The sequence below is a fragment of the Camelus ferus genome, chromosome 33 (assembly GCF_009834535.1).
Source record: "Camelus ferus isolate YT-003-E chromosome 33, BCGSAC_Cfer_1.0, whole genome shotgun sequence".
Lineage (NCBI taxonomy): Eukaryota > Metazoa > Chordata > Mammalia > Artiodactyla > Camelidae > Camelus > Camelus ferus.
The window spans coordinates 11604185-11629018 of NC_045728.1; the positions used below are offsets into that span (position 1 = coordinate 11604185).

The 24834-nt window shown below is 44.0% G+C and overlaps 2 protein-coding genes across 7 annotated transcripts; one reads left to right on the forward strand and one right to left on the reverse strand.

Annotated features, from left to right (window-relative positions):
• The first annotated feature begins 1265 nt into the window (after positions 1–1265).
• IFT46 (intraflagellar transport 46) lies at positions 1266–15471 on the forward strand. 2 transcript variants are annotated; one of them, XM_032472351.1, is made up of 13 exons: positions 1266–1487; positions 2220–2316; positions 2470–2581; positions 4382–4461; positions 6820–6959; positions 8638–8712; positions 8858–8951; positions 9395–9523; positions 10376–10497; positions 10850–10916; positions 14069–14129; positions 14412–14497; positions 14983–15471. In XM_032472351.1, exons 3-13 carry the CDS (start codon positions 2551–2553, stop codon positions 15076–15078), a joined length of 981 nt encoding a protein of 326 aa, XP_032328242.1. In that variant the 5' UTR covers positions 1266–1487; positions 2220–2316; positions 2470–2550; the 3' UTR covers positions 15079–15471. The 2 variants fall into 2 exon arrangements, with proteins under 2 accessions (XP_032328242.1, XP_014406631.1); XM_014551145.2 differs by lacking the exon at positions 2470–2581.
• Positions 15472–20144: 4673 nt separating this feature from the next.
• On the reverse strand, positions 20145–24786 carry TMEM25 (transmembrane protein 25). Of its 5 annotated transcripts, none has more exons than XM_032472492.1 (9): positions 24655–24786; positions 23998–24091; positions 23414–23725; positions 22677–22967; positions 22352–22483; positions 22015–22045; positions 21782–21882; positions 21555–21641; positions 20145–21405 (listed from the first exon to the last, which is right to left on the reverse strand). In XM_032472492.1, the coding sequence occupies exons 2-9, from the start codon at positions 24065–24067 to the stop codon at positions 21332–21334; spliced, it is 1098 nt and encodes a 365-aa protein (XP_032328383.1). In that variant the 5' UTR covers positions 24068–24091; positions 24655–24786; the 3' UTR covers positions 20145–21331. The 5 variants fall into 5 exon arrangements, with proteins under 5 accessions (XP_032328383.1, XP_032328382.1, XP_014406634.2 ...); XM_032472491.1 differs by having other exon boundaries at positions 23414–23773; XM_014551148.2 differs by lacking the exon at positions 24655–24786 and having other exon boundaries at positions 23414–23773; positions 23998–24638.
• Between the last annotated feature and the right edge of the window lie 48 nt (positions 24787–24834).

Consider the following 24834-nt stretch of genomic DNA (forward strand, 5'->3'; position numbering starts at 1 on the left):
GTCTGGATGGATATATGTCAAACTGTATTGTTTATTTTTGTTATTAAAAGCACTTTAAAAAAAAAAAGATGAACAAATTCTTAATTTAAAAAAAGTAAAAATCCTGCCTTGAATTATTACTTTAACATGGCAGCTTCCAGGGGCCTTCAATATGAACCACTGAAGCTCAGCAAAGACCAATTGAGGCTGATTCTTTGGAAATATGACCTTAGCTGAATTAAACTGCAGGGAAAAAAAGTACTCCTGCAAGCATGCTTCGTGTGGAGTGCCTTAGAGGCAGTATGTCACGATGGTTAAAAGCAGAAACTTGGAAATTAGACTGACTTGTGTTTGACTATTTTCAGCACTTACTGCTTGGGTGACTTTAGGTAAGTTACTTTAGCTCTCCTAAACCTCGGTTACCTAATCTGTATATTGGCAGTAACATCTATCTCATAAATTTATGAAGTTAGGTAATGTAATAATAAATAACTTTATCTACTCTAAGTGTTCCTACATATTGAGTGCTCAACAATACATATCCATTACTATCAGCAATAACAGATGACAAAATATTGTTTAATCTTTTGCAGTTCCCTTTTTAACCAGAAGTGTTTCTGATTTTCCTTTTAAAAGCCACTTTTCACTTTTCTCTGGCAGGTTTTCAGGATCAAATTTCCAAAATTCTTTCCTTTGTTTTTCTCCTGCTGGCTCCCCAAATTAACTATGTCTACAGTTTTGAAATATTTGTCCTTTATATCTTCACTCATCCCTTCATTCATCCACCCAATGTGTATTTTTAAAGTGCCTGTACTATGTACTGACGCTATGAACGCTTAAAAATTAGACACAGACCGTGCCCTAAAGAAGCAGTCTTCTTTAGCAATAAAAATACAGGGGAATGGGTTAAATTTGAATCTTAGATAAATAATAAATATTTAGATAAATTTGTTAGTAATCTCGACACCGTTCAGGGAAAGGACTATAATGTAATATAAATGCTATAAAAAGACATACAAAGCGTCGGGGGACTCTAGGCAAACTTAAAAGTCTGATTAGACTGACTTAGCAGGAACTGCGTGCCCAATGATCCTTGACCGTTTTTCCGGATTGTAAGGCTGTTATTGGAACCGAAATTCATCAGCTTTGCCGCTCGTGGCCGCTAGATGCCGCCACCGACGCATTTATTGAAACCATAGACAGGAGACTTGAATGCCCAGAGAGGCCCTATCGGAACCCCTCGATCCTCCTTGGATCCTTCGCTGGAAGAGACATAACGCGCGAGTGAGTGGAGAAGGTCTCACGAGAGTGAAAGCAAGTCTCGCGATTTTATTTTTATTTATTTATTTATTTATTTATTTATTTATTTATTTTTGCTTAGCGACTGACAACAGGCCGGTTGCTCCAAGTAGGAGCCCTAAAGTGGCCTGGGCTGAGATTGGAGTGAGACCTCAGCCCTTGGCTGGGGTACTTTCCATATAGAGGAGACGGATTCAGAAGGGCTACAGGTAATTCGTACCCACCCTAGCAGAGAGTTCTCTTTCTCCCTCCCAAGAGGAATAGAAAGGGCCCCCTCTCCCTCTCCCTAATCCTTCTCCATCTTTTCCCATCTTCATGACAGCTGTTCCTTCTCCCCTTCCTTCACGCCATCAGCCACTATCCTGCTTCCTTTACTCCCCAAGAAACCTAAGTGGGTCCGACTTACAAGATGTGGGCGGTGGAGGTGAGGGTGGTGCTTTCGGGGTTATTGGATGGGACGGAGGGACTGGAGTTTATCCTCTCTTCGGAGAACTCCCCCACCCCCACCCTCGCCCTGAAATGACCCTAGAGACAGAACTCTTTCTAGAGCCCCTACAGCCACCCCTGAGAAACCCTGGCAGCCTTGAGAAAACTGACGGAACCTGAGGAGAGAGCCGCTATCTACAGGGGAATACTGTTCTGCCTTAGCGCACGTATCTTACAGCTTTGGGGAGCTGCTGCAGAAGTTGGGTGTCCTTTCTCTCCACGATTCCCTCACTCCTCAGCCAGCCTGCCAGCAGTTCCTAAGTAAGGGCTGCAGCCGGTTGGAAGGACCTGGGGCCAAGAAGCCTTAAGGAAAGTTTGAATGGGGGTGAAGGTTTCATGTAAAACTGATGCCTTGGGTAAGGAAGAGGACCCAGGGCTGGTTTGGAATCCACCTCGCCACAGAGTGCTTAATGTCCCGTGATAGGAGCTATGTAACCATGTCTTCTTTGGTTTAGACCAAGATTGTAGAAAACCAGACATATGATGAGCGTCTAGAGATTAACGACTCGGAAGAGGTTGCAAGTATTTATACTTCAACCTCGAGACACAAAGGTAAGAGACAAATGAAGAGGAAAGAAGAGAAATGGTTCTCAGAACAAAGAGCAGGATGGATTCATGACTGTCTCCAAGAATTTCCTATTTTATAGTAGCAAATGTTTGCTTTCAGAGTCAAGTTACTTGCCATTGCTTCTGTTTTCTGACTAGGGAAGGGGGGAGAAAATACAGCCACCTAGATTGCAGGCTCTTCCTTCAACTTGACCAGTGTTCCCCGTCGCCATTTACTTCATGATACGGCTCTGTCCACAATCTGCCAGGGGTTCGTGTTTGTTTGTTTGTTTAATTTATCAGAACTGTTTTGCTCAGTTTTGAAGATGCTTCAGTAACCTGCCCTTAACCTGCAATCCAATTAAAATCTCAGCAGAATAGTTTTAGAGGACTTGACTCCATCATTTACTCAACAAACATTTTTTGAATGTCTGCTGTCAGCCTTATGCTTGCACTAGGTATACGGTGTTAAAAGAGGCATTGACTCAGCCATCCTGATGCTCGTAATTAAGGGAGACAGATGCCCTATGAATCAAGAAACATAATTACAGATGTGTTTAGTGCATTGATGGAAGCAAAGAGTTTGATGTTATGGAGAATACTGGTGAGGAGTGGGATCTACTTTTGATAGAGGGGTCAGGGAAGATCTAAGGAGGTGATGTTTGAAACGTCAAGGATGAGAAGGATCCAGACATTGAGGAAAAGTAGGCCAGGAAGAGGGAGCAGCAAGTAGAATGTGAAAAGACCCAAGGCCAGAAAGAACTTGGGTTAGAGTGAGGACGTGAAAGAGACTAGTGTGTGGCAGAGGGGAGTAGCATCAGAGGTAGTGTCAGAGGTACGAAGGAGATGTAACCAGCGGGGCTTTAGAGGCTGTGCTGCTATTACATGTGGAATGGACCGAAAGGTGCAAAGGTGAAAGCAGGGAGCTGGTGGACTGTTGGAATGACTGAGCTCAGGTGATAGTGGCTTGGATGTGGTGAGGACTTGAGGAAGTAGAATCAGCAAATGCTACAGGTATTGTTGTAGTAGAATCACTAAGACTTGCTGATGGATTAGATTTAGCTCTTGAGTTAGGAATCAAGGATGACACTCTGGATTGTTTGTTTATTGTGGTAAATTTGCCTTACATAACATTTATCATTTTAGCGGGGAAGGGTACAGCTCAGTGGTAGAGTGTGTGCTTAGTATGCACTAGGTCCTGGGTTCAATCCCCAGTACCTCCATTAATAAATACATAAATATATAAATAAACCTAATCACCTCCCCCACCCCCCAAAATTAAATTTACCATTTTAACCGTTTTGAAGTGTACAAATCAGTATAGCGTTAAGTACATTCATACTGTATTTCCAGAACAATTTCATCACCCTGAACAGAAACTATACCTGTTAAACAGTAACTCTCCATTCCCATCCCCACTCCCCCAGCCCCTGGTAACATCTATGAACTACCTAGTGTAAGTACTACATAAGTGGAATCATACAATATTTGTCCTTTCCTCTCTGGCTTATTTCACTTAGCATAATGTTTTCAAGGTTCATTCATGCTGTAGATTCATATTTATGACTGTTATTTGCCAGGAACTGGATCAGGTCCTTCCACATAAATTTTTTCATTTGATCCTTACAACAGTCCTGAGTGAGGAATATTACTGACCCCATTTAGAGGTGGGAATACTGAAACTCAGGGAGGTTAAGTCATTTTATCCAAGCAATAGACTTGTCCAGTAAACCCAGTCTTCTGACTATAGCACTCTTGTTGCTTTACTGATTACCAACCTCATTTCACCAATGTGTAAAACTAAGGGCAGATTTTAGACTATTTATGTAATGGCAGATAATCAATTAGTGTAATGTCTAACCCAATGCCTTAAGCACAGTAATGCTTAGCAAATATATCTTAAATTGAATTGATGGAGCCATGACTAGAATTCAGCTTCCTATCTTTCAGCTAAATGTTCTTATAAACCCTGTTCCAAAAAATGGTTAGAGCATAAAGTACTATAAACTAAAAATATTTGCATTTAAAAATCATTTGAACAATAACCTAAAGGGGAAACTTTTCTTCCAAGGACTTCCTCGTTCCATGCATCCTCCTGACAAGACTATGGCCGATAAAAGCAGTGAGGAGTATGAAGAGGAAAATAACAAGGTGCAGTATAACCTGCAGCTTCTTGTGAAATTCCTGCTTTGAGTTTTCAGTAGTTAGTTTGAAATGCCACCAGTTCAGTAGCAGACATTTCTTGAATACTCACCTCCAGCGGTCGGGTACTTTTGAGCTCATGGACAACAAGCAAGAGCAAAGTGCCTTAAGATTTTGACTCTTCTTCAGGAATAAAGCCTACTATTACAGCTGACTTTTGAGGAATTTCATATAACATAAGCTGGTATTTCACAGACTTTTCTGGTCATAAGAATCAAGTTAGGTACTTATTTAAAAAAAAGAAAAAACAACAGATTACCAGTCCCCACCCAGAACTACACCTCATCAGAAGCTTGCAGGTCAAAGCCTGGAAGTGTGTATTTTTAGCAAGCACTCCAAGTAATTCTTATGATAAAGCAAGTTTGGAATGACTGGTCTTGGCATTTGTCAGCACTTGTGATACTAACAGTATTTCGTGAAAGAGACTTTAATTTTGAAGTCTTAAGACCCAGATGTCACTCTGTTATTATTCTATGAACTGAGAGCATCACCATTTCTGAAAGAAAGATGAGAAGATGCCTACAGCTCTAGCCAGATAGAGCCTTAAAGCTGCACATGTGCTCTGCTTATAGCCCATGTGTTCAGCCTTAGCACATGGTCCAATGGTTACATTTTAACTGTCCCTCAAGAACGGGAGTTTTGAAACCTCAGATGAAGGAGAACATTTGAAGTAATGCAGAAAGATAGAGACAAATTTTGTAGAAAGCCTAAAAGGTAATGTTTTAAGATAGCCCTGCTTTGTGACTAGTGTGCTGTTTTACATTTTACCCACAAAGTAATTTTTTAGGCATCTTGTCTGTGATATGCAAATTTTGCAAAACACAACTTTGAAGAAGCAGACAGATAAAAAGTGAACAATTTTCTTAAATTGACCTCCTAATTTTGTATATTCATCCTAAATTTTTTTATTCTTCATCATGATATAGTCAATATTCAAAGCTCATTTATCTTTCCAATTTAATATGTTCCCAGAATCAGCCAAAAGGATCCATTTCTGAATAGTCTTTAAGTTGACAGTATTCTTAAAAAGCTCCCTTTGCCAGACTGCTTCCCATATGACCAAAAATAATTTTAGCAGATTATGAATTAGGAAAGAACACTATTGGAGATTCTTATCGATTATATACCAATAAGGCATAGTCACTGATTCTTATCAATTGTATACCAATAAGGCAAATTCTGCAACTGCGTCACCTATCACACCTGTTACAGGTTAATTAAAACATATTTTTCTCTGTGTAATAAATCTGTGTTATGCTTAGAGGAAAATGTGACCCAAAGAAGTTTCTGATGTCCTGTAATGTGTCACAATTTTATATGCCATTAGCTGCTTTAATGTAAAAGAGACATTAAATAATTTTTAAAACTAGAACCAAACATTTCTTAATCTCCATGTAAGGTATATGACATTTGGAAACTAAGCTTGAAAACCTGTTTTTAAAGGGAGCCAGTCATCCTTCAGGTCCTAAGTGAGGGCACGCCACAGGCTCCAGGCCCTGGAGGCAAAGACATGGACCCTGTCCCAACTGCCCTTGCACAGGCACCACCAGACCCCTTCTCATGGGCTTGAGAGGGTAGGATGGTACACAGAGAACCGGAAACTCAGAAAGGCGGGTTGTAATGCCAAGAACAGAAGAGTCTCTCAATCTTGAGATATAATGTACAGCCATTGCATTTAACTTACCAGGGAAGGAAGGAGAAACATGAATAGGTCAGATACCCATTGAGTGGAAGTGGAAAACCCATAGTCTCAGGAACTGCTGGTCAGAATTCAGGCGTGGCATTGATTATCAACTTACTTCTTTTGATAGTTACAAGCAGCTTACTGGGCAGTCCTGCAAAATAAATACTAGATTTCATCCCTGTAATCTTTGTGAGTGTTAAGATCCCCTAAAGTTTGTCTTTCCCACTTCATCTTCCCCCATTTCCTCCCCAAATAACTATTTAGTTAGTTGCCTTCTTCTTAAAAATTCCCTAAGTTTTAGAGTTGAAACTGACTGGATAAAGTTTATGCAGAGTTCTCAGACTCTCCTAAGTAACAGGTAAATTAGATACGTGATGGATAAGATTTATACCCAGGCCTCAAGTGGAGAAGTAGACTGTGGTTATAGAAAGTGGGGACTCAGTTTGTAGCTAAGTAGGAGCAGAAGGAGGTTCTCGAGGCCCTTCTGGGGAGTGCTTCCTTCTCTTTCTTGCGAACTGGTGCCAGGCGGGAGGGCACTGGTTGAAGCACTAGGAGAGAACCTGCCATAGGCGCCCTAAACTTCTCCTTATGTGGACTTTCATGCTTCCTCTGCCCGATCTCAGGAGAAGAAGAAGACCTCACGGCTGACGCCTCAGCGGGGCTTCAGCGAAATCGACGACGATGACGATGACAACGACTCCTCGGAAACTGATTCTGACGACGACGATGACGACGATGAGGAGCACGGGGCCCCCCTGGAGGGGTGAGGAAAGCCCACCTACCTGCCCAGGAGGGAAATGCCTCCTTTCAAACCCTGGACGGGAGGGCGTCAGTGAGAAGTTAAATTCCAGCGGCTCTCATGCTCTCCTCTGTTTAGGATTGTCAGATGGCTCAGAAACCCAGCATAAGGAGTTTTCCTTCTTTTCTGGCTCCACTGCCTCACTGAGTCCTGTGATGTCACTTGCACCATTTGTGCGCTCAGAGATATCATGAGGATTTGCTGAGTTAGTTTAACTGGTGGTCTCTGGCTTCAAGGAGGTCACGTTCTAGGGAAGAGGAGATCACTTATACATATACCAGAGCATTTCTGTTTAGCAAGGACAAACATGCACAGGGCGTACTAGGACAGGTAGAGAATAGGTGCTTCCAGAGCCCCATGTTGAGGCAAGATGTTCCTGGATGATGGTTAAGGAAAAATTCCCCTCACCCTGTTCCAGCCCTGGTGCTAGACTAATCATGACCCACCCCTGTGGGTTATAATCAAAGTGGATTCTAAGACCCATTCATTTAAAATACAATTACTGGTTAAATAAATGATGATCTAGCCAATCAGTGGAATCCCTTCTAGCCGTTAAAATGTATGAGGCAGCATTCTATGCGCTGGTAAAGAACAATCTCCGAGAGAGTTGTTACATTTTAAAAAGGTATAGAGGTCTTTATGCTGTGCTACCATGTATATAAAACAAATATTGCATGAACTATCTCTAAGATACACTAGGAACTAATAATACTGATTACTCTTGGGAAGGGAACTGGGTGGCAAGGGGACAGAGGTGGAAGGGAGACATAAATTTTCACTGTATACATTTTGTACCTTTTATTTTCTATCATGTGCAAGCATCATTTATTGAATAAAAGTAGTTTAATAAAAGTAAAAATAGTTCCCTTTGGATTATCCACCTGCAGGTAGACACTAAATAAATTAGGCAAATGTTCACTACCTGACTGACTTTCCATGCTCCCCAATTTACTTCATGATCCTGCTTTCATAAATTATAGTCTGGGAAAATGTAAACTTGAAGTCATTAATCTATTAAGTTTTTTTGTTAAGCAGTTCTCCCCAGAAGAATATTTTTTTTAGAAGAGTCTTAAATAACTTTCCAAATCACTTGTATGCTTTGTTCATTACATTTTACTTGCAGTAATTAATATGTGCTCTACAGGTTTTTCATGCATTTTATGTATTAATACAAGTACCTTTTAATAACTGCAGTATTCAACTTAACATATCTAACCATCTCTCAAAAGTGTTGGACTTTTTATTTGCTTCTAACTTTTTACTTTTATACATAGCACTGAGAAACATCCTTGTAAAAATTCCTTTTTTTCTTGGGGCAAAACATTTTCATGTCAGAAATTAAAACCTCATTCCATCTTTTTTCTTCATCCCTTTCATTCAAAAAAATTTCTGCTACATTCTAAAATTTTTTTAAATTATGTTCTGCATTTTCTGTGACCCTGTTCTTCATTATCAGAGATAACTTGGAGCTAATTATAATCATTTTTAAAGTTGCCTTGCAAGCCACTCAGGAAAGGCAGATGTGGGTGGAGCAGAAACTAGGTTCAGAGTCACGCGCCTGTGCTGAGTGACACAGGCTGAACCAGAGCTCAGCAGCACCTGCTTTTCTCTGGCGTTCTTGAACCACGTTTTCCTTCTCCAGGGCCTATGATCCTGCGGATTATGAGCATTTGCCAGTTTCTGCTGAGATTAAGGAACTCTTCCAGTACATCAATCGGTGAGTACCAGGACCTCCCGCCATAACCCCCAGCCCTGCCTTGCCCTTTCCTTCCTCTGGTCCAAAACATGGCCATTCCCCTTAGGTTTGTTTAGCATGAATAATAACATAAGTTTCTCTGTCTCCACCTTCCCGTATCTCCTAGGTACACACCTCAGCTGATTGACCTGGACCACAAACTGAAACCTTTCATTCCTGAATTTATCCCAGCTGTTGGGGATATTGATGCATTCTTAAAGGTACAGTGAGAACATCCTACAAATGACTCCTTAGGTGTTTCTTCTGACCCCTCCATCACTCTAACAGCTCCACTAATTTCCTTGACTAGCATTGGCTACCTTGATATATAGTCTTCATTTCATTGGAGTTCTTAACTTTTTTTCAACTCCAAATTATACTCATTGCTATTAGGTAGTAATTATCTCATTATGTGTTAAAAATCTGTCATATATTTGCCTCCTAATTACCTATGATTGCAGCTTTATAGTTAAGGTCCTATAGACCATATATTTTTTTTCTAGATCGTATTTTAGTGCAGCATGATCTACAGGCATGCTTTTTAATACTAGTGATAATGATGAACCAGAAGAGCTCTTTGTCTTCAGCTTTTTGGAAACAAGTGTGACCTTTTTATGTCCCTCCCATTTTTTTTCCTCTGCTTTATTACCTTTCTCCTAACCAGGTTCCACGTCCTGATGGAAAGCCTGACAACCTTGGCTTATTGGTATTGGATGAGCCTTCTACGAAGCAGTCAGACCCTACAGTGCTTTCACTTTGGTTAACAGAGAATTCCAAACAGCACAACATCACAGTAAGTAGCCTAGTACAGGCCTCAGTTGACTTACTGCCTGTTAAGAGGGATGGCTATAGTTTCAGCCAGACCTACCTTAAATAACAGTTGTACTGAGATATAATTTACATACTATGAAATTTGCCCTTTTACATTGTACAATTCAGTGATTTTTTTTTTTAGTATATTCACAGAGTTTTACAACCATCACAACTATCTAATTTAAGAACATTTTCATCATTCTAAAAAGAAACCCATTCCCATTAGTAGTCACTCCTCACTCCCCCTGTTCCTCCACCCTCGTCACTACTTCATTCCCTTTTTATGGCTGAATAGTATTCCACCATGTGGACAGACCACATTTTATCTATCCATTTACCAGTTGTTTCCCCTTTCATTAATAATGCTGCTATGAACATCTGAAAGTTTTTTCATGGACGTATATTGTTATTTATCTTGGGTATATAGGCAGGAGTGGGATTGCTAGGCTATCTGGTGACTGTTTAATATTTTGAGGAACTGCCAAACTATTTTCCAAAGAGGCTAAGTCATTTTACAATGCCCCCAGCAATGAATGAGAGTTCCAGTTTCTCCACATCCTCACCTACACTTGGTACTGTCTGTCCTTTTTATTCTAGCCATCCCAGAAGGTGTGAAATGGTATCTCATTGTGGTCATTCCCATCCTATTGACTGCCCCCTTCCCCTGGCTCCAGATTTTCCCAGCGTTTCCTGTAATCTTCATTTGGCTGCTGTCAAGCTTCCCTTTTCATCAGCTACCTTGAATATGAAGTAGCAGCATATGATGAGCCACTCTGTAAAAACAAAAGAGCCCTTCAGTGCCATAAGCCAGGCTTTCCCTGTATTTTTCTAGCAACATATGAAAGTAAAGAGCCTGGAAGATGCAGAAAAGAATCCTAAGGCTATTGACACATGGATTGAGAGCATCTCTGAATTACACCGTTCCAAGCCCCCTGCGACTGTGCACTACACCAGGTAAGAAACAGCACATTCTTTACGTTGGTAACCCATGGTAACCTTCACCTATGAAGCCATTGCTTCTGAGAAGGGAGCCCCAAGGCTGGGACATATTTGATCAACCTAGGACTTATAGATCCTGGAAGCTACTGGCTAAGATTGCAGACATAAATATTGTGCTTTATCTGGTATTATTACTTAGCCAGCTTCTCCAAACCCTAGGCCTTGGGTAAGTTTGGCCTGCCCATCTTTGTTCTCCTGAAATCCTAATGTGCCAGATTGAGGACCTCCCTTCATCCTAGAATATCGTGATGCAGAGGTTGCTGTGACGATCAGTGTTGTTGGTTCATATTTACCTCTGCACTTTCAGGCCTATGCCGGATATTGACACGTTGATGCAAGAATGGTCTCCAGAGTTTGAAGAACTTTTGGGAAAGGTGAGTAGAAGGTAGCAGAAAGTGTGGCATTCATTCTAGGTCCCAATGTCTTCTCTCTTCCTATATTATCATTATCATTAACTTTTTAATTGAAGTATAGTATAGAATCAGGAACATATGCATAAGTGTTGATGAATTAGTACCAACTGATTGTTACCAATTACAACCAACACATCAGATCAAAAACAGAACGTTGCTGGCATCCTGGAAGCCCCCTCCACCTCCCAGTGTAACTGCTACTCTGACGTCTAACCGCATAGGTTAGGCTTGCATGTTTTGCATTTTATCTAAGTCTAATCATATTCTTTTGTGTTCTATTTATTTGCTCTTCTGTATTGTTCACCCATATGGAGATTCATCCATATTCTTTCATACATTGTGGTTGGACATTTGTTCTCATTACTGTATGGCATTTTACTATTTGAATATATGACGGTTTATTTATCCATTCTGTGATAGCCATTTGGCTGGTTTCCAGTTTTGAGTTACTACAAATTACTCTGTAGCATTACTGTGAACATTCTAATACATCCCTTTGGGTGAACATATGTCCTTCCGGTATTACTAATTTAGATTCCACCTTCACCACAGAGGTATATGTGCTATTCTGAGAAGTTGATGTCCCATTCATAATGACCCCACATTTTTAAAAAGTTCCCAGGAATATACTTAATGGGAAATGGTAAGACCTTTCTGAAAACAGATGATAAAACTTTAATGAAGGGCATGACACAAGCTCTGAGTGAGTAAGGAGTCAAGCCATGTTCCTGGAAGGGAGGATCAGTCTCAGCACCATCTGTCCTCCCCAGTGCCCTATGTAAGTAATGCCGTTTCAGTTAGGATTTTAACTGCATCTTTTAGAAATCAAAAATTTGGTAACAAAGTGTATCTGAAAGCATCAGTTTTTAAGACTAATCATGAAAATTTTAGGACAAAATAATGGAGGATTTGCCCTCCTGGACAGTAGAAACACATTATAAAGCTGTAGTCAATAAATCAGTAATGTACTAGATGAGCAGCACATAACAATCCAGAAACCCATGTGAATGTGGGAATTTGTTGTGAGAAAGATAGCACTGAATATTACTCAGCCATAAAAAAGGATAAAATAATGCCATTTGCAGCAACATGGATGGACTTGGAGATCATTATTCTAAGTGAAGTAACCCAGAAAGAGAAAGAAAAATGCCATGTGATATTGCTTATATGTGGCATCTAAAAAAAAAAAACAAAAACGCAAATGAACTTACTTACAAAACAGAAACAGACTCACAGACATAGAGAATAAACTTACCATTACCAGTGGGTAAAGAGTGTGAGAGGGGATAAATAAATTGGGAATTCGAAAATTGCACCTCCTGGGGAGTGATGGAAATATTAGCTATCTTGATTGTGGTGGTGCTTTCATTGGGGTATATATACATATATCAAAATTCATCAAATTGTACATTTGAAATATGTATAGTTTTCTATACAGGAACCATACCACAATAAAGGTGTTATAAATAAATAAAAAGAAAGATGGCATTTTAAATAATTAGAGATAGAATGGGTTGTGATTAGATGACTGGCCAGCCATTTGAGAAAAATTACATAGATCTAAGTCTCAACCATATGCATAAATGAATTCCCAATGAATTAAGCAGTTAAAGTAAAAATAAAGCTATATAAGTACTATTTTTACAAATAGGAGAAATACTTAATTTAATGCTGTTAGATAGGTGTTTTTTTGCATAATAAGATTCTTAAAAGTCATCATGGGGAAAATGTGACAGTTTAGATTCATATAAATAAAAAAATTCTAAGTACCGGTAGTTACCATAAACAAATTTACAAAGTGATGGACCAAGAAAAATTACTTAAATATATGTATGTGACAACATTACTATCCAAGCAGAGAGCTCTTACATATCAATAAAAGAGAACAAAGATATTAACAGGTCCTTCCTGGCTGTGATGTTTCAAATTGCTACTCCGCGTTCCCCAGCCTCCTTCCCTGCTTTTTCTCCATGATACTTACCTTCTAACATACTATACTTACTTTGTTTCTTTGTTTCTCCCTACTAAAGTATAAGCTCCATGAAGACAGAGGGTTTTTTGGGGGGGGGCATTTTTATTGAGAAATTGTTATAAAAGCAAAGAATTTGAAAACAATCCCGTCTCAAAGCATTTAAAATGCTATAGTTGAGGGAAAATATCTGATTAGGGAATTGAATAGATCGTAGTACATCCATTCAGTGAAATACTTACACAATGGAATATATTTGGCCTTATTTTGCTCTTATACAGAGAAATATCAATGACATGTTAAGTAGAAAAAGGAAGTTGCAGAACCATATACACCTTGATGTTTGTAAAAAGAGAATGAAAAACTTTTAAGAAGCCAATGGTTTTTAAACTTACAGTATGAATGGTTTTGATCCGGAGCCTGTCATCTGAGATGTCATGTCCATTTCTTCTGTTCTTGTGATGTCCAAGGACCATCAGGCCTTATAACACCAAGTAACTACAAATACTTGGCCATAACCAGTTTCTTCTTCACAAATACACAGAGGAAGACTGCACAGCAGTGTATTTTACTTAAAAAATCTTTTGATCCTGTTACATTATCTACTACATTGGTGGTTAATGAGTATGACCAATTCTATTTTACTGATCAGGGGGAAAAAAAAGGTGTATTGTATTATTTGCTAGGGCTGCCATAACAAAGTCCCACAGACTGGGTGGCTTAAGCAACAGAAATTTATTTTCTCACACTTCTGCCATCTGGAAGTTGGAGATCAGACTGTCAGCAGAGGTGACGTCTTCTAGAGCCTTTCTCCTTGGCCGTCTTCTCCCTGTGTCTTCACGTGATCTTCCCCCTGTGTGTGTCCATGTCCTAGTTTATTCTTTTCAGGACACCAGTCATGCTGGATTAGGGTTCACCCTAGTGACCTCATTTTAACTTTATCTCTTTTACAACCATATCTCCAAATATAGTCACATTCTGAGGCATTAGGGGTTAGAACTTCAACATATGAATTGAAGGTGAACACAGCTCAGCTCATAACACCCCTTAAGCTCAGAGCACTTTTCCTTCAGAGAAAGAGAGTGATGCGAGGACCACTGAGATTTCAGCCTTTTGACTTGGGTCCATCCCACGCCCCTCCTAGGTGAGCCTGCCCACAGCAGAGATCGACTGCAGCCTGGCAGAGTACATTGACATGATCTGTGGTAAGCTCTTCCAGCCCTTCCTTGACCCCGTTTCTGGATAAATTCACTGTGGGCTGTTGAAAAGGCTTGTTTACGCTGAGTTACAGCCTTCACTTTAAGCTGTTTGTGCTGTTCAGCAGCACTTGAGGGTGGTATTTGGGTTTATGTGACTACCTGCCAGGTATTTAACCCCCAAGGTGATAGTAGCATATCTCATTTGGGAGAGAGTTGGCTATCGTGAACAGAAATGCCCCATAATTCCTGGGTTGGTTTGTTTCTACTCACGGGAGTTCTCGGTTTCAGCCATCCTAGACATCCCTGTCTACAAGAGTCGGATTCAGTCCCTCCATCTGCTCTTTTCCCTCTACTCGGAATTCAAGAACTCACAGGTAAGACGAGCACTGGAGACTGGCTGAGGCGTAGTGAGGATTGCTGCCGTCACCACTGTTCTGGGTCTGCTGTGGTCCTGGGCTGTGACCGTGGAGTATGTCTCTGCCTGGAGTTACGTTACCTTCCCCATAATGAAGAGGACTGCAGAGCAGGCAGGGGTGGGGCTTTCAGAGGAAGGGGAGGGAGCAGAGAGATGTGGCCCTTGGACAAGACTAGGTGAGGCTCTACCGTGGACACGCATTCTTACAAGAGCACCAAGTGGCCTAATGAATGGAAGCAGGAAGCAAGGAAAAAAGGGGTTCATTTTTGAAGGAGGTTGGGCAAGTTTTTAGTTGTTTTTCAAAGACAACACCAAGGAATTGTTCTGGAAGTAGAAATGGGAGAAAATGGGAACTTAAAGCGTTGTAAAGAGGTTAGTTCTTGCTAAAATGCAGTAACTAGCATATCCCAAGTGCTCCACGTTCCCTCTCCTCTGTTCTTGCAGCATTTTAAAGCTCTAGCTGAAGGCAAGAAAGCATTCACCCCTCCATCCAACTCCACCTCCCAAGCTGGAGATGCAGAGACATTAACCTTCAGCTGAGACACCTCCCATGTCGCTCTGTTTCAAGGCTGAGCTGTTTACTCTACGCCATCTTAGAAGGAGGAATCGTTGTCAGCCACCTGGCGTCCTTGCCCCCCTCACAGCTTGACTTGGTAACAGTGCATGTCCTACCCCCTTCTCTGCCAGAAAGCACTGCACATGGTTGTTAGACGGCTGATGCCCGTCTCGGATTCCCTTCCCAAGGGAATCATGCATCCACACCGCTGTGAGGATTCGAGTTAGAAGAACTGGAATTTCTGGGCTCCGAGGATGCTCAGGTTGGGGGGAAGGGTTAAAGATGTTCTTCTGGAGATAGCAATAGAATTATTTCTTTCAGTCTTAAAGTTAGTTGACAAATATGATACAAATAAAATGCTCTTATCTTTCAGGTTACCCTGCTATTCTTTAATATGAAAGAGAGAAGACAGACTGAGCATAGGCAGAGATAAGAAACTTGGCCTAGGAATAGGCATTACGTGAATAGTAACCAAATCAACTTTGTGAAATGAAATCACACCCCAGTCCTGCAAGGCTGGTGTAGGGGGGAAGCATTTTTCTCCCAGAATTTATTTTTTCTGGGGGTCTCTCACCAGGTAGTGCTGCCCGCCTTACAGGCCACCAGCCCGTCTAGCGCCAGACTTGTCTGTCTGGTTGTGGTCTCAGGGAGCCTGGCTACCGCGGTCAGCCAGGTGAGGGATGATGGTGTTTGGGAGTAGTGGTAGCAGGAGAGATGGACAGATTCAGGAAATACTCTGGAGGTTCTATAAGCTAAGCTCCACTCAGGAAGTCAGAAACGTAGTTATTTTTAACAAAGTGTGTTAAATATGGGCAATTGGTTACAAAAGCATCAGAAGGGCTGAAAAAACAGCCCTTTTTTGGCCTGAGCAGCTGGATGGATAATGGAGCCAAATACTGATATAGGGGGAAAGTGGGGTGAGACTTGTTTAGAGGAGAAAGTTACATTAAAATGCTACATTGTCCACCTAATACATATATACAAGGAACACATGGTCAGGAGGGGAATCCTCTCTTACAGACCCGTAAGCCTACTCTGATGGTCACATCATGCTTGGATCTGAGGAGCATTTGAGCTCGAGCCTCAGGTGGTCACCATGTTGGGACCAGGTGCCGCTCTCAGATGGGTACCATCCATGCTCACGTTTCACTTAGAGGGAAAAAGAGGGGCAAAACGTGACAGGAACTCAGATCCCCTGTTAGGTGTTCAGGGAACTGTCAGATTGCCTTTTCAGGCTAGAGCCGGCTCTCAGCACCAGTAAGTGCAGTCGATCCTCGTTATTCACGGGAGTTACGCTCCAGAAAGTCACCACCGAGAACACTGAGTTAGCAAATACCGAACCACTGCTCCTAGGGGCAACACAGCGTGAGGTTCCTGTGTGCCTCTGTCGTAACATTTTCGTCAGCCAACCTCTGATTCACCGAACTCACAGCCACCAGCTCTGTAAGCCATGCACAGTGACGTTTATCTAACACACTTTCCCCATAAGGCACGTCGCAGCCTTACAGCACTTAGGAACACGAGCCAGCACCTCAGCGGGGGGCCATTTTAAACAGTGAAGCCATCCCTGGCTTTTTTCAACAAGTTAAGGCCATTGGGATTCACCCCTAGTCCATTCAACAGAGCCTTGAATCTCCTTCAGAGAAGTGCTGCTTTCAATTATTTGCGGAATAAACCTAGAAGTGGAATTACTGGATCATAGGATAATTCTGTTTAACTTTTTGAGGAAATGCCAGACTATCTTCCACAGTGGCTGCACCATGTACACTCCTACAGCAATGTACAAAGTTGAACGTTAATTTTTACAAGTCTTTATTAACAGTCTATTGTGTCTGGAGAAATTCAGTAAAACAGTCCCAGTGGGAAACACAGCCTGAGCGCTGCCCACCCAAATGCTGGACTCCTCACATTCCAGCTCAAGGTCACTAGAAACCTGCCTATTATTATTAGAGGGTAAAGATTAAAGATTAAAGATTAGATGACTGAAATATACTAAAAATTGGTGCTCTTTCCCAGGAAAGAGGGAACTGTCATGTCAGGGGCATTGGTAAGGCTTGAAAATTCCATGATCTTTAGAAAGATCAAAAAGATTTCAGAAATATCACAGAAGCAACTAGATGAGGGATCCCCTGATTATTTTATAAGGAATTCTGTCATGAGTTTTATTACAATTTGAATTATGAATATATGAAAATTATCAAAGAATTTTGGAAGAACTGTATAGTGAACCCTAAATACTCACCACTTAAATCCTATAATTAACATTTTGCTAAATTTGCTTTATCACATATCCATACCTCTCTATCTACTCATCAGTCTATCTTATTTTTTGATACATTTCAAGTAAGTTGCAGACATCAGTGCACTTTGCCCCTAAACATTTCAGCATGTATATAATTAACTGGATTAATATAAAGTAAAATACATTAATATTTACTTATGGTTCATTTGTCAGGTGAAATTTGTATATGGTGAAATGTACAAATCAAATTATCATAATTCATATATCATAAAATTCACCCTTATAAAGTGTACAATTCAGTGGTTTTTGGTCTACTCACAAAGTTGTGCACCAGACTTATTCCAGAACATTTTCATCACTCCAGAAAGAAACCCTATGTTTATTAGCAGTCATGCCCCATTCTTCCCTTGCCCAGCCCCTGGCAAGCACTAACCTACTCTCAGTCTCTGTAGATTTGCCTATGCTGGGCATTTCTTATAAGTGGAGTCATACGTGTTCTTTTGGGTTTGGCTTCTTTCATTTCACGCTTTCAAGGTTCATCCATGTTGTAATTTGATGGGCTTTCTTAATCTACATTTTCTGGGAAAAGAGTCTTTAACTTTCATCAGATTCTCCAAGGGGTCTTTAACTTAACAAAGGAACAAGGAATCTCTGATCTAAGGGATGTGTATGCAAAATTGGGACACTAGTTTGAAAGTCTACCCCTTAACAAACACTTGCAAGGATGGAGATTTGCCAGGAAGAGCAAACCCTTCTGCTAGAGTCCAGCCTTGAGTGCAGCTGCTCAGGGCTTGTAGACCTGCCTAAGAGACATCAAGGAAGGCATTCCAGGACCTCCCAAGGGGAACAGAAATGACAGTGAGCCACCCTGGCTCCTGAAAGTCCTGGAGCCACGAAGGAACTTACATGCAAAATCAGTTTCTCTCGGGAGGCTGGGGCAGGCCTAGCCATTCCCATGGAGGAAAACACTGAACAAGAAAGGTGAGGAAATGGCATGGCTGGAAGCCAACCTGCCCTCAAATAACTCATCCTGTTTCTAGTCTTTTTTCCCTTCATGATCCCCCAGAAAATTTTTTTGGAAAAATCACAGCCTAGTCTGAGTCTTCCATACCCGTGGTCAGGGCAGAGGGGCTCAGCATGGCTTAGCTGTATCCTGTGACAGGAAGAGGCTGCCAAGTGGTATCAACCAAGTGCTAATCAGGCACTGGGCATAGCTATGATCCCCTAGCATGCCTGAAATAGAAAATGTCAGCTCTGTCACCGGGAACAGTGTAATTAAATAATATTTATTTATTATTTTTTAATATTTTTCTTCTGATTTTTTTTAAAATGGAGGTACTGAGGATTGAACCTTGGACCCTCATGCATGCTGAGCATGCAATCTACCACTGAGCTATACCCTCCCCTCTAAAGAAATAATATATATTTTTAAACATAAAAGATCTGAAGCAAATCAGGTAAAGTGTTAAGATTCAACAGAGTTGCATGGTGGGTACACATGTGTTTGCTATGTTTTCTCTGCTGTGTGATTTAAAGATTTCATTTAAAAAACACACTTGAATAGGGGCTAGGGGTATAGCTCAGTGGTAGAGCACATGCTTAGCTTGCACAAGGTCCTGGGTTCAATCCTCAGTACCTCTATTAACCATCCCCTGCAAATAAATAATTTTTAAAAGTACTTGAATAAACAAATGGGATCTAATCAAACTTACAAGCTTTCACACAGCAAAGGAAACAACAAACAAAACAAAAAGACAACCTACGGCCTGAAGAAAATATTTGCAAACAGTGCAACTGAAAAAGGCTTAATTTCCAAAATATACAAACAGCTCATACAGCTTGTTATCAAAAAAACAAACAACTCAATCAAAAAATGGGCAGGAGAAGAACAAAATAGACATTTCTCCAAAGAAGAAGTACAGATGGCAAACCGGCACATGAAAAGATGCTCAACATCACTAATTATTAGAGAAATTCAAATCAAAACTATAATGAGGTATCACCTTACACTGGTCAGAATGGCCATCATCAAAAGTCTACAAAAAAATGCTGGAGAGGGTGTGGAGAAAAAGGAACCCTCCAACACTGTTGGTGGGAATGTAAACTGATTCAGCCACAATGCAGAACAGTATGCAGGTTCCACAAAAAACTAAAAATAGTTAGCATATGATCCAGCAATCCCACTCCTGGGCATATATCCAGAAAAGACAAAACTCTAATTCGAAAAGATACACATACCCCAATGTACACAGCAGGACTATTTACAACAGCCAAGACTTGGAAGCAACCTAAGTGTTCAGCAACAGATGAATGGATAAAGAAGATGTGGTGTATATATACAATGGAATATTACTCAGCCATAAAAAAGAATGAAATAATGCCATCTGCAGCAACATGGATGGACCTAGGGATTATCATGCTAAGTGAAGTAAGTCAGACAAAGATAAATGGTATCACTTATGTGTGGAATCTTAAAAAATGATAAATGAACTTACTTACAGAACAAAAACAGACTCACATAGAAAACAAACTTAAGGTTACCAAAGGGGAAAAGTGGGGGGAGGGATAAGTTAGGAGTTTGGGATTAACATATACACACTACTATATGTAAAACAAATAAACAAGGACCTACTGTATAGCACAGCGAACTATATTCCGTATCTTGTAATAACCTATAATGGAAAAGAATCTGAAAAAGTATATATATACACCTGAATCACTTCGCTGTATACTTGAACTAATGCAACATTGTAAATCAACTATAGTTCAATTTAAAAGAAACACATTTGAAGGAATGATTCAGACATGTAACATTCACTCAGTCAAGTTTATTGAATCTATTGTGTGCTCAGCACTGTCCTAGCAGTAACATGAGAAAAATTACAAAACAAGATTATCAAGGAGGGAAAAATATACTTAGCACTCTATTCGTTTGCGATCTTTTCCATGTTGCTTTTCAAAAGTGTCCTTAGGTTGTTTTGGGATATGTGGTCTCCCTCCTTTTCCCATGTCTTCCTAAGGTTTCTGGCAATGTCAAATTATGTGCCACTCTGACTGTCCACTTAACACAGGGTGGGACAGGAGGAACGGCGTCCTGCTGGGGTCCCACGGTAGGGGAGACATTTTAAGTGGGAAACCATCAACCCTGAGGACTCAGGGCACTCACAGTGAATCATTAAAAGGCCAGACTTGGGGAAGCCATGGACGGCCCTGGGGCCCTAGCTCACCCCCTCCCCAGGAGATGTGCTTAAAGTGCTAACACTGTAAGGAAACGATGCAGAGCTACATGCAGTTTTGATGCAGCAGGCTTCTCACCTCCCACTGTTCTCCTGCCTTATGCTAACACCAGGCACTGGCACCACCAGGAGCCAGGCCAGTGGGGACGTCTAGTGCCCAGTGAAGAAGTGGAGAAGGTCCAATGTATAACTTATGATGCCCAAGAGGAGGCGGGGACAGGGGAGTAGAGAGGTATGCAGCAAAAGGGACTGGTTTGTGCTTGGCCAGTGCCCCTGGGCCAGGGGTTGGTTCCTGTGCAAAGGGCAGTTTGGTTCTCTCTAGCTAGCAGGGTCCTACTTTTTCCTGAGGGAACAAAGCTGCATATAGCACGGGAAGGAGATCCAGGACGTGCAGGGCCTTCCCAACCAGGCCTGCCCCATGCCTGCTGTATCAGGTGCTGAAGCGTACCACTGTGGGGCACGGAGCCGGCCCAAGCCAACAGGGCCACCCCACCCTTAGATGCGGGATAACCTCCAGGCACACCAAAGTGCTCCATCGGCCTGGGCATAGGCCTCCAACTGATGTTGGAACAAGGGCTTAGGTCCAGCTGGCAGCCTTGCCAAAGATACCTGTGTCCCAGAGGGCAAGCAAAAGTGGCAGTGGCAGTGGCAGTGGCGTGGCCTCTCCACGCTGGCAACGTGGCCAGGCAAAGGATGCCTTTGAGGAGGACCGGGAGGGGGTCCAGATGCCAAGAAGGCATCCTCTGTCTCGGCCTCAGCTCAGAGCCAGATCTCATCACTGCTCACACTTGACACCCGATAAATGTAGCCCAGCATTGGGAGACGGATGAAACCTGTGGGGCCAGAGATGCCAGGAATCTCAGTAACTGCCATTCCTTGGAGGTTGGGAGACCACTCTCTGCCCTTGGGGACTCAGAAGCCTCTGGCACAAGTGAAAGGGCCAAGGAGCAGAGGAGGAGGGCAGCAAGCCCCTTTCTCATACCTCGGCTGGTGAGGAGACCACCAGGCTCCGGGTCCAGAAGCTCCGGCCGGCTGTTGTTCTGAGCTGTCTGCCGGTCCGCTGGTTTCCCTGTGGGGTGACAAAGCAGGTGGTGCCCAGGACGAGGCACATGCCCAATGGGGTCTAGCCCCTCCTAAGGCCCAGGGTCTCTCTTTTTCTCAGGAACACCTCTGAAGATAAAGCAGGGGCAAACAGGGTCCTGGGTGTACCTCTGGCATCCGGAGTCAGGTCGTTGAGCTGCAGGTTGGACGGGAGGGACATGTTCTCCCGGGGCAGGCGCACATTGTTGAGCTTCAGGTTGTTGGAGTCACTACAAGGCGGACAAAGGCTTGGCTGCGCCCTGGCACCAGCAGGCGCAGATTCCTGCTTGGGGCCTGTTCCAGGATCCCACCCGCCCCTGCTGCGTCTCCGTGCCCGTCCACTCAGCCCCAGGAAGAGTTACCTAGAGATCAGGGATGGGCGCCGGGAGGGACCTGAAGAGAAAGAAACCATGCCACCGTCTCAGTGAGCCCACCCACTCGGGGCTCTGCCCTCTGCCCTCTGCCCTCACAGGCCCAGGGCCCTCAGGCAAGGGGACTCTCAGATGCCCAGACTGGGTGCCCAGTGCCCGGCCCTGCTACCTGGGGTGCAAGTGGTCTTGCCCACGACCAAGCTCGGGAAGACCTGTCCCACCACTTGGCAGCCCAGCTCCACTGGCTGCCCATGCCCTTGACACTCACTCCCTGACCTCGTCTCCGCTCCCCCGGCCGCCCTCTGCCCCAACCCTGCTTTGGCCCTACCTTTGGTCTTCTTCTCTTTCCTGCAGACCAGGCAGGCCACCAAGGTGCTGAACCCCACCAGGGTGCCCAGGGCAAGCCCTCCAGCCACAACGATGCCCAGCAGTGGCACTTCGACCCGGGAGGCCAGGAGCCCTGCAGGTCGTCCTCTGGTTAGGTTCCAAGTGGGCAGGGCCCCAACTCTGAGATGCCACAAGTCACTACCCTATCCTCCTTGCTCAAGGTGTCTGGGGACAGCTTATTCACCAGACTCACCCGAAGGGCAACAAGTCTTCCCACTTCCCACACCCCCTGAGGCTTTCCTGGGCCCATGGCTGAGAGTGCTCACCTGGCGCCGGGAGTGAGGCACTGGTAACACCCACGTCATTGGTGGCCACCACCGAGAGGTTGTGTGGCAGGCTGCGGAGCTGCAGCTGCACGGTGTGGTTGGTGAGCCAGGGGTAGTTCTGGGCATCCAGCACCAGGAAGTCAGAGGTGTTGACAGTCACCGGCCCATCCTGGTCGATCCAGGTCACATTGGCAGGTGGGTTGGCACGCACCAGGGCAAAAAGGACGACCAGGAGGCCTGGGCCCTGAGCTTCCTGGTACTTGGCCCCAACCTGGGCAATCTCCGGCTTAACTGGTGCAAAGCAGAGACCAGTATGTTCCCACCACAGCCCCTTCCCCCTCGACCTTGCCCTTTCTTCCCAAATCCAGAAGGGAGCCAGGGGCCTGGACCTTTCCTGAGGGGGCACCAGGGAACAGCATAGCTGGGTCTACCAGAGAGGCAACTGTTTTGTATAAACGAAGATTAAGAAACAAAATGTCCAGATTTGAATCCTGGCCCTGCTACTTACCAGCTATATGGCCTCAGGCAGATTGCTTAACCTCTCTGTGCCTCAGTTTTCTCATTTGTAAAATGGGAAAATAGTAATTACCTCCCAGGATTACTGTGAGGATAAAGTGAGTTAATATTTACAAAGTGCTTCGGTGCTTGTTAAATGTCCTATCAGACCACCTGTGTGGTGGCTGCTGGGGGTCCCTGCACAGAGAACCTTTCCCCCAGTCCCCCTCGGGGTCACTCACATTGCACATTGAGGATGACAGAGGCGTTGGCTGACCGGCCGCTGCCCGGATCCTGCAGGGAGCAGTTGAGCTCATGCTGGGCCCGCTGGGCAGTGACAGTGAAAGTGCTGGTGCCTCCAGAGAAGGCCTCCCCGCCCACGCTCAGCAGTCTTGAGGTGCTGGCCTCCTGCAGCTGTCCATCCAGGTACCAGGCCAACTGGGGGGTGCCAGGCCCCCCTGCCACCCGGCAGGTGAAGGCGTGGCGTTCATTCTCTCGAAGTGTCTGCTCAGCCCAGGTCTGACCATCAATCTGGGGCGCCAACTCCCCCCAACCTGGAACACAGCAGGTTCTGGGGAGGGCTGTGGAAGCTTGGTACTGTTCTGTGACCAGGATAAGGTCGTTACAGTGGGACAGCAAGCCAAGAGACAGAGTACCTGGGTTCTCTCAGCAGGGACTGGCTGGACCCTGAGTAGGTGGATGAGGGGAACCCAGCTCTGGTGCCTGGGGCCTAGAGTGGGTACCCAAACCGAAGGTGCAAGCAAGGAGGGGAGAGAGGGGGATTTGACCCCAGAAATGCATGGCCAAGGGATGAACAGGAGTGTACCTGAACTCAGAAGGGCTGGCAGGAGCAGCAGTGTGTGCGGGAGGGTAGCTGGGTCAGGAGGTAGCGCCATAGTGGCCCTGGCCTCGGCCCCAGGCTGCCGAGAGAAGGGGGCGGGCCTCGATGTTAGCAGCCAGGTGAGAGCAGACACGTTTAATAATTCCTCCGGGAATTTACGTTTCAGAAACAATAAGCCATACACGGAAACACAAATGGAGATTGACCCACAGTGGTGAAGGCAAGGACGCAAATGGCCAGGCCCAATGTCCAAACCCAGGCAGGACGGACCTGCACACTCTCTGGGCGCAGAACAGAAAGCTGACTCCATGGGACAAACAAGCACAAGCCTGCAGGTACATAGACACAACGTGCAACCGTGCAGCGCACGCACACACACACACACACACACACACACACACCACACACACACACCCCCACCACACACACACACACCCACCACACACACACACTCGGGTACACGTGCCTCTCCCCCAAAGGAACGGTCGTTCTCCCGACCCTGTCTCTCTCCAGCCCGATTCCCCCTTCCACCTACACCCCTTTTCCCTTCCTCCGGATTTGGGCAGAAGAGGAAGGGATCCGGGAAACTGGGGTGGCTAAGCATCCCCACACCACCGCGCCCCGCCTTCCCAGGCGGCTCACCTGGCTCCCTCCCCGAGCGCAGGCCGAGCGACTGCTCAGGTCTGATGAGCACCGCAGTCCGCCGCAGGGGCCGGGGCTGCGCCAGGCAGGGCCAATCGATGCCCGACCTCGGCCCGACGCGCCCCTCCCCCAGGACTCCGGGACCACCCCCGGGCGTCCCCGACGTGCGCAGACCTCTCT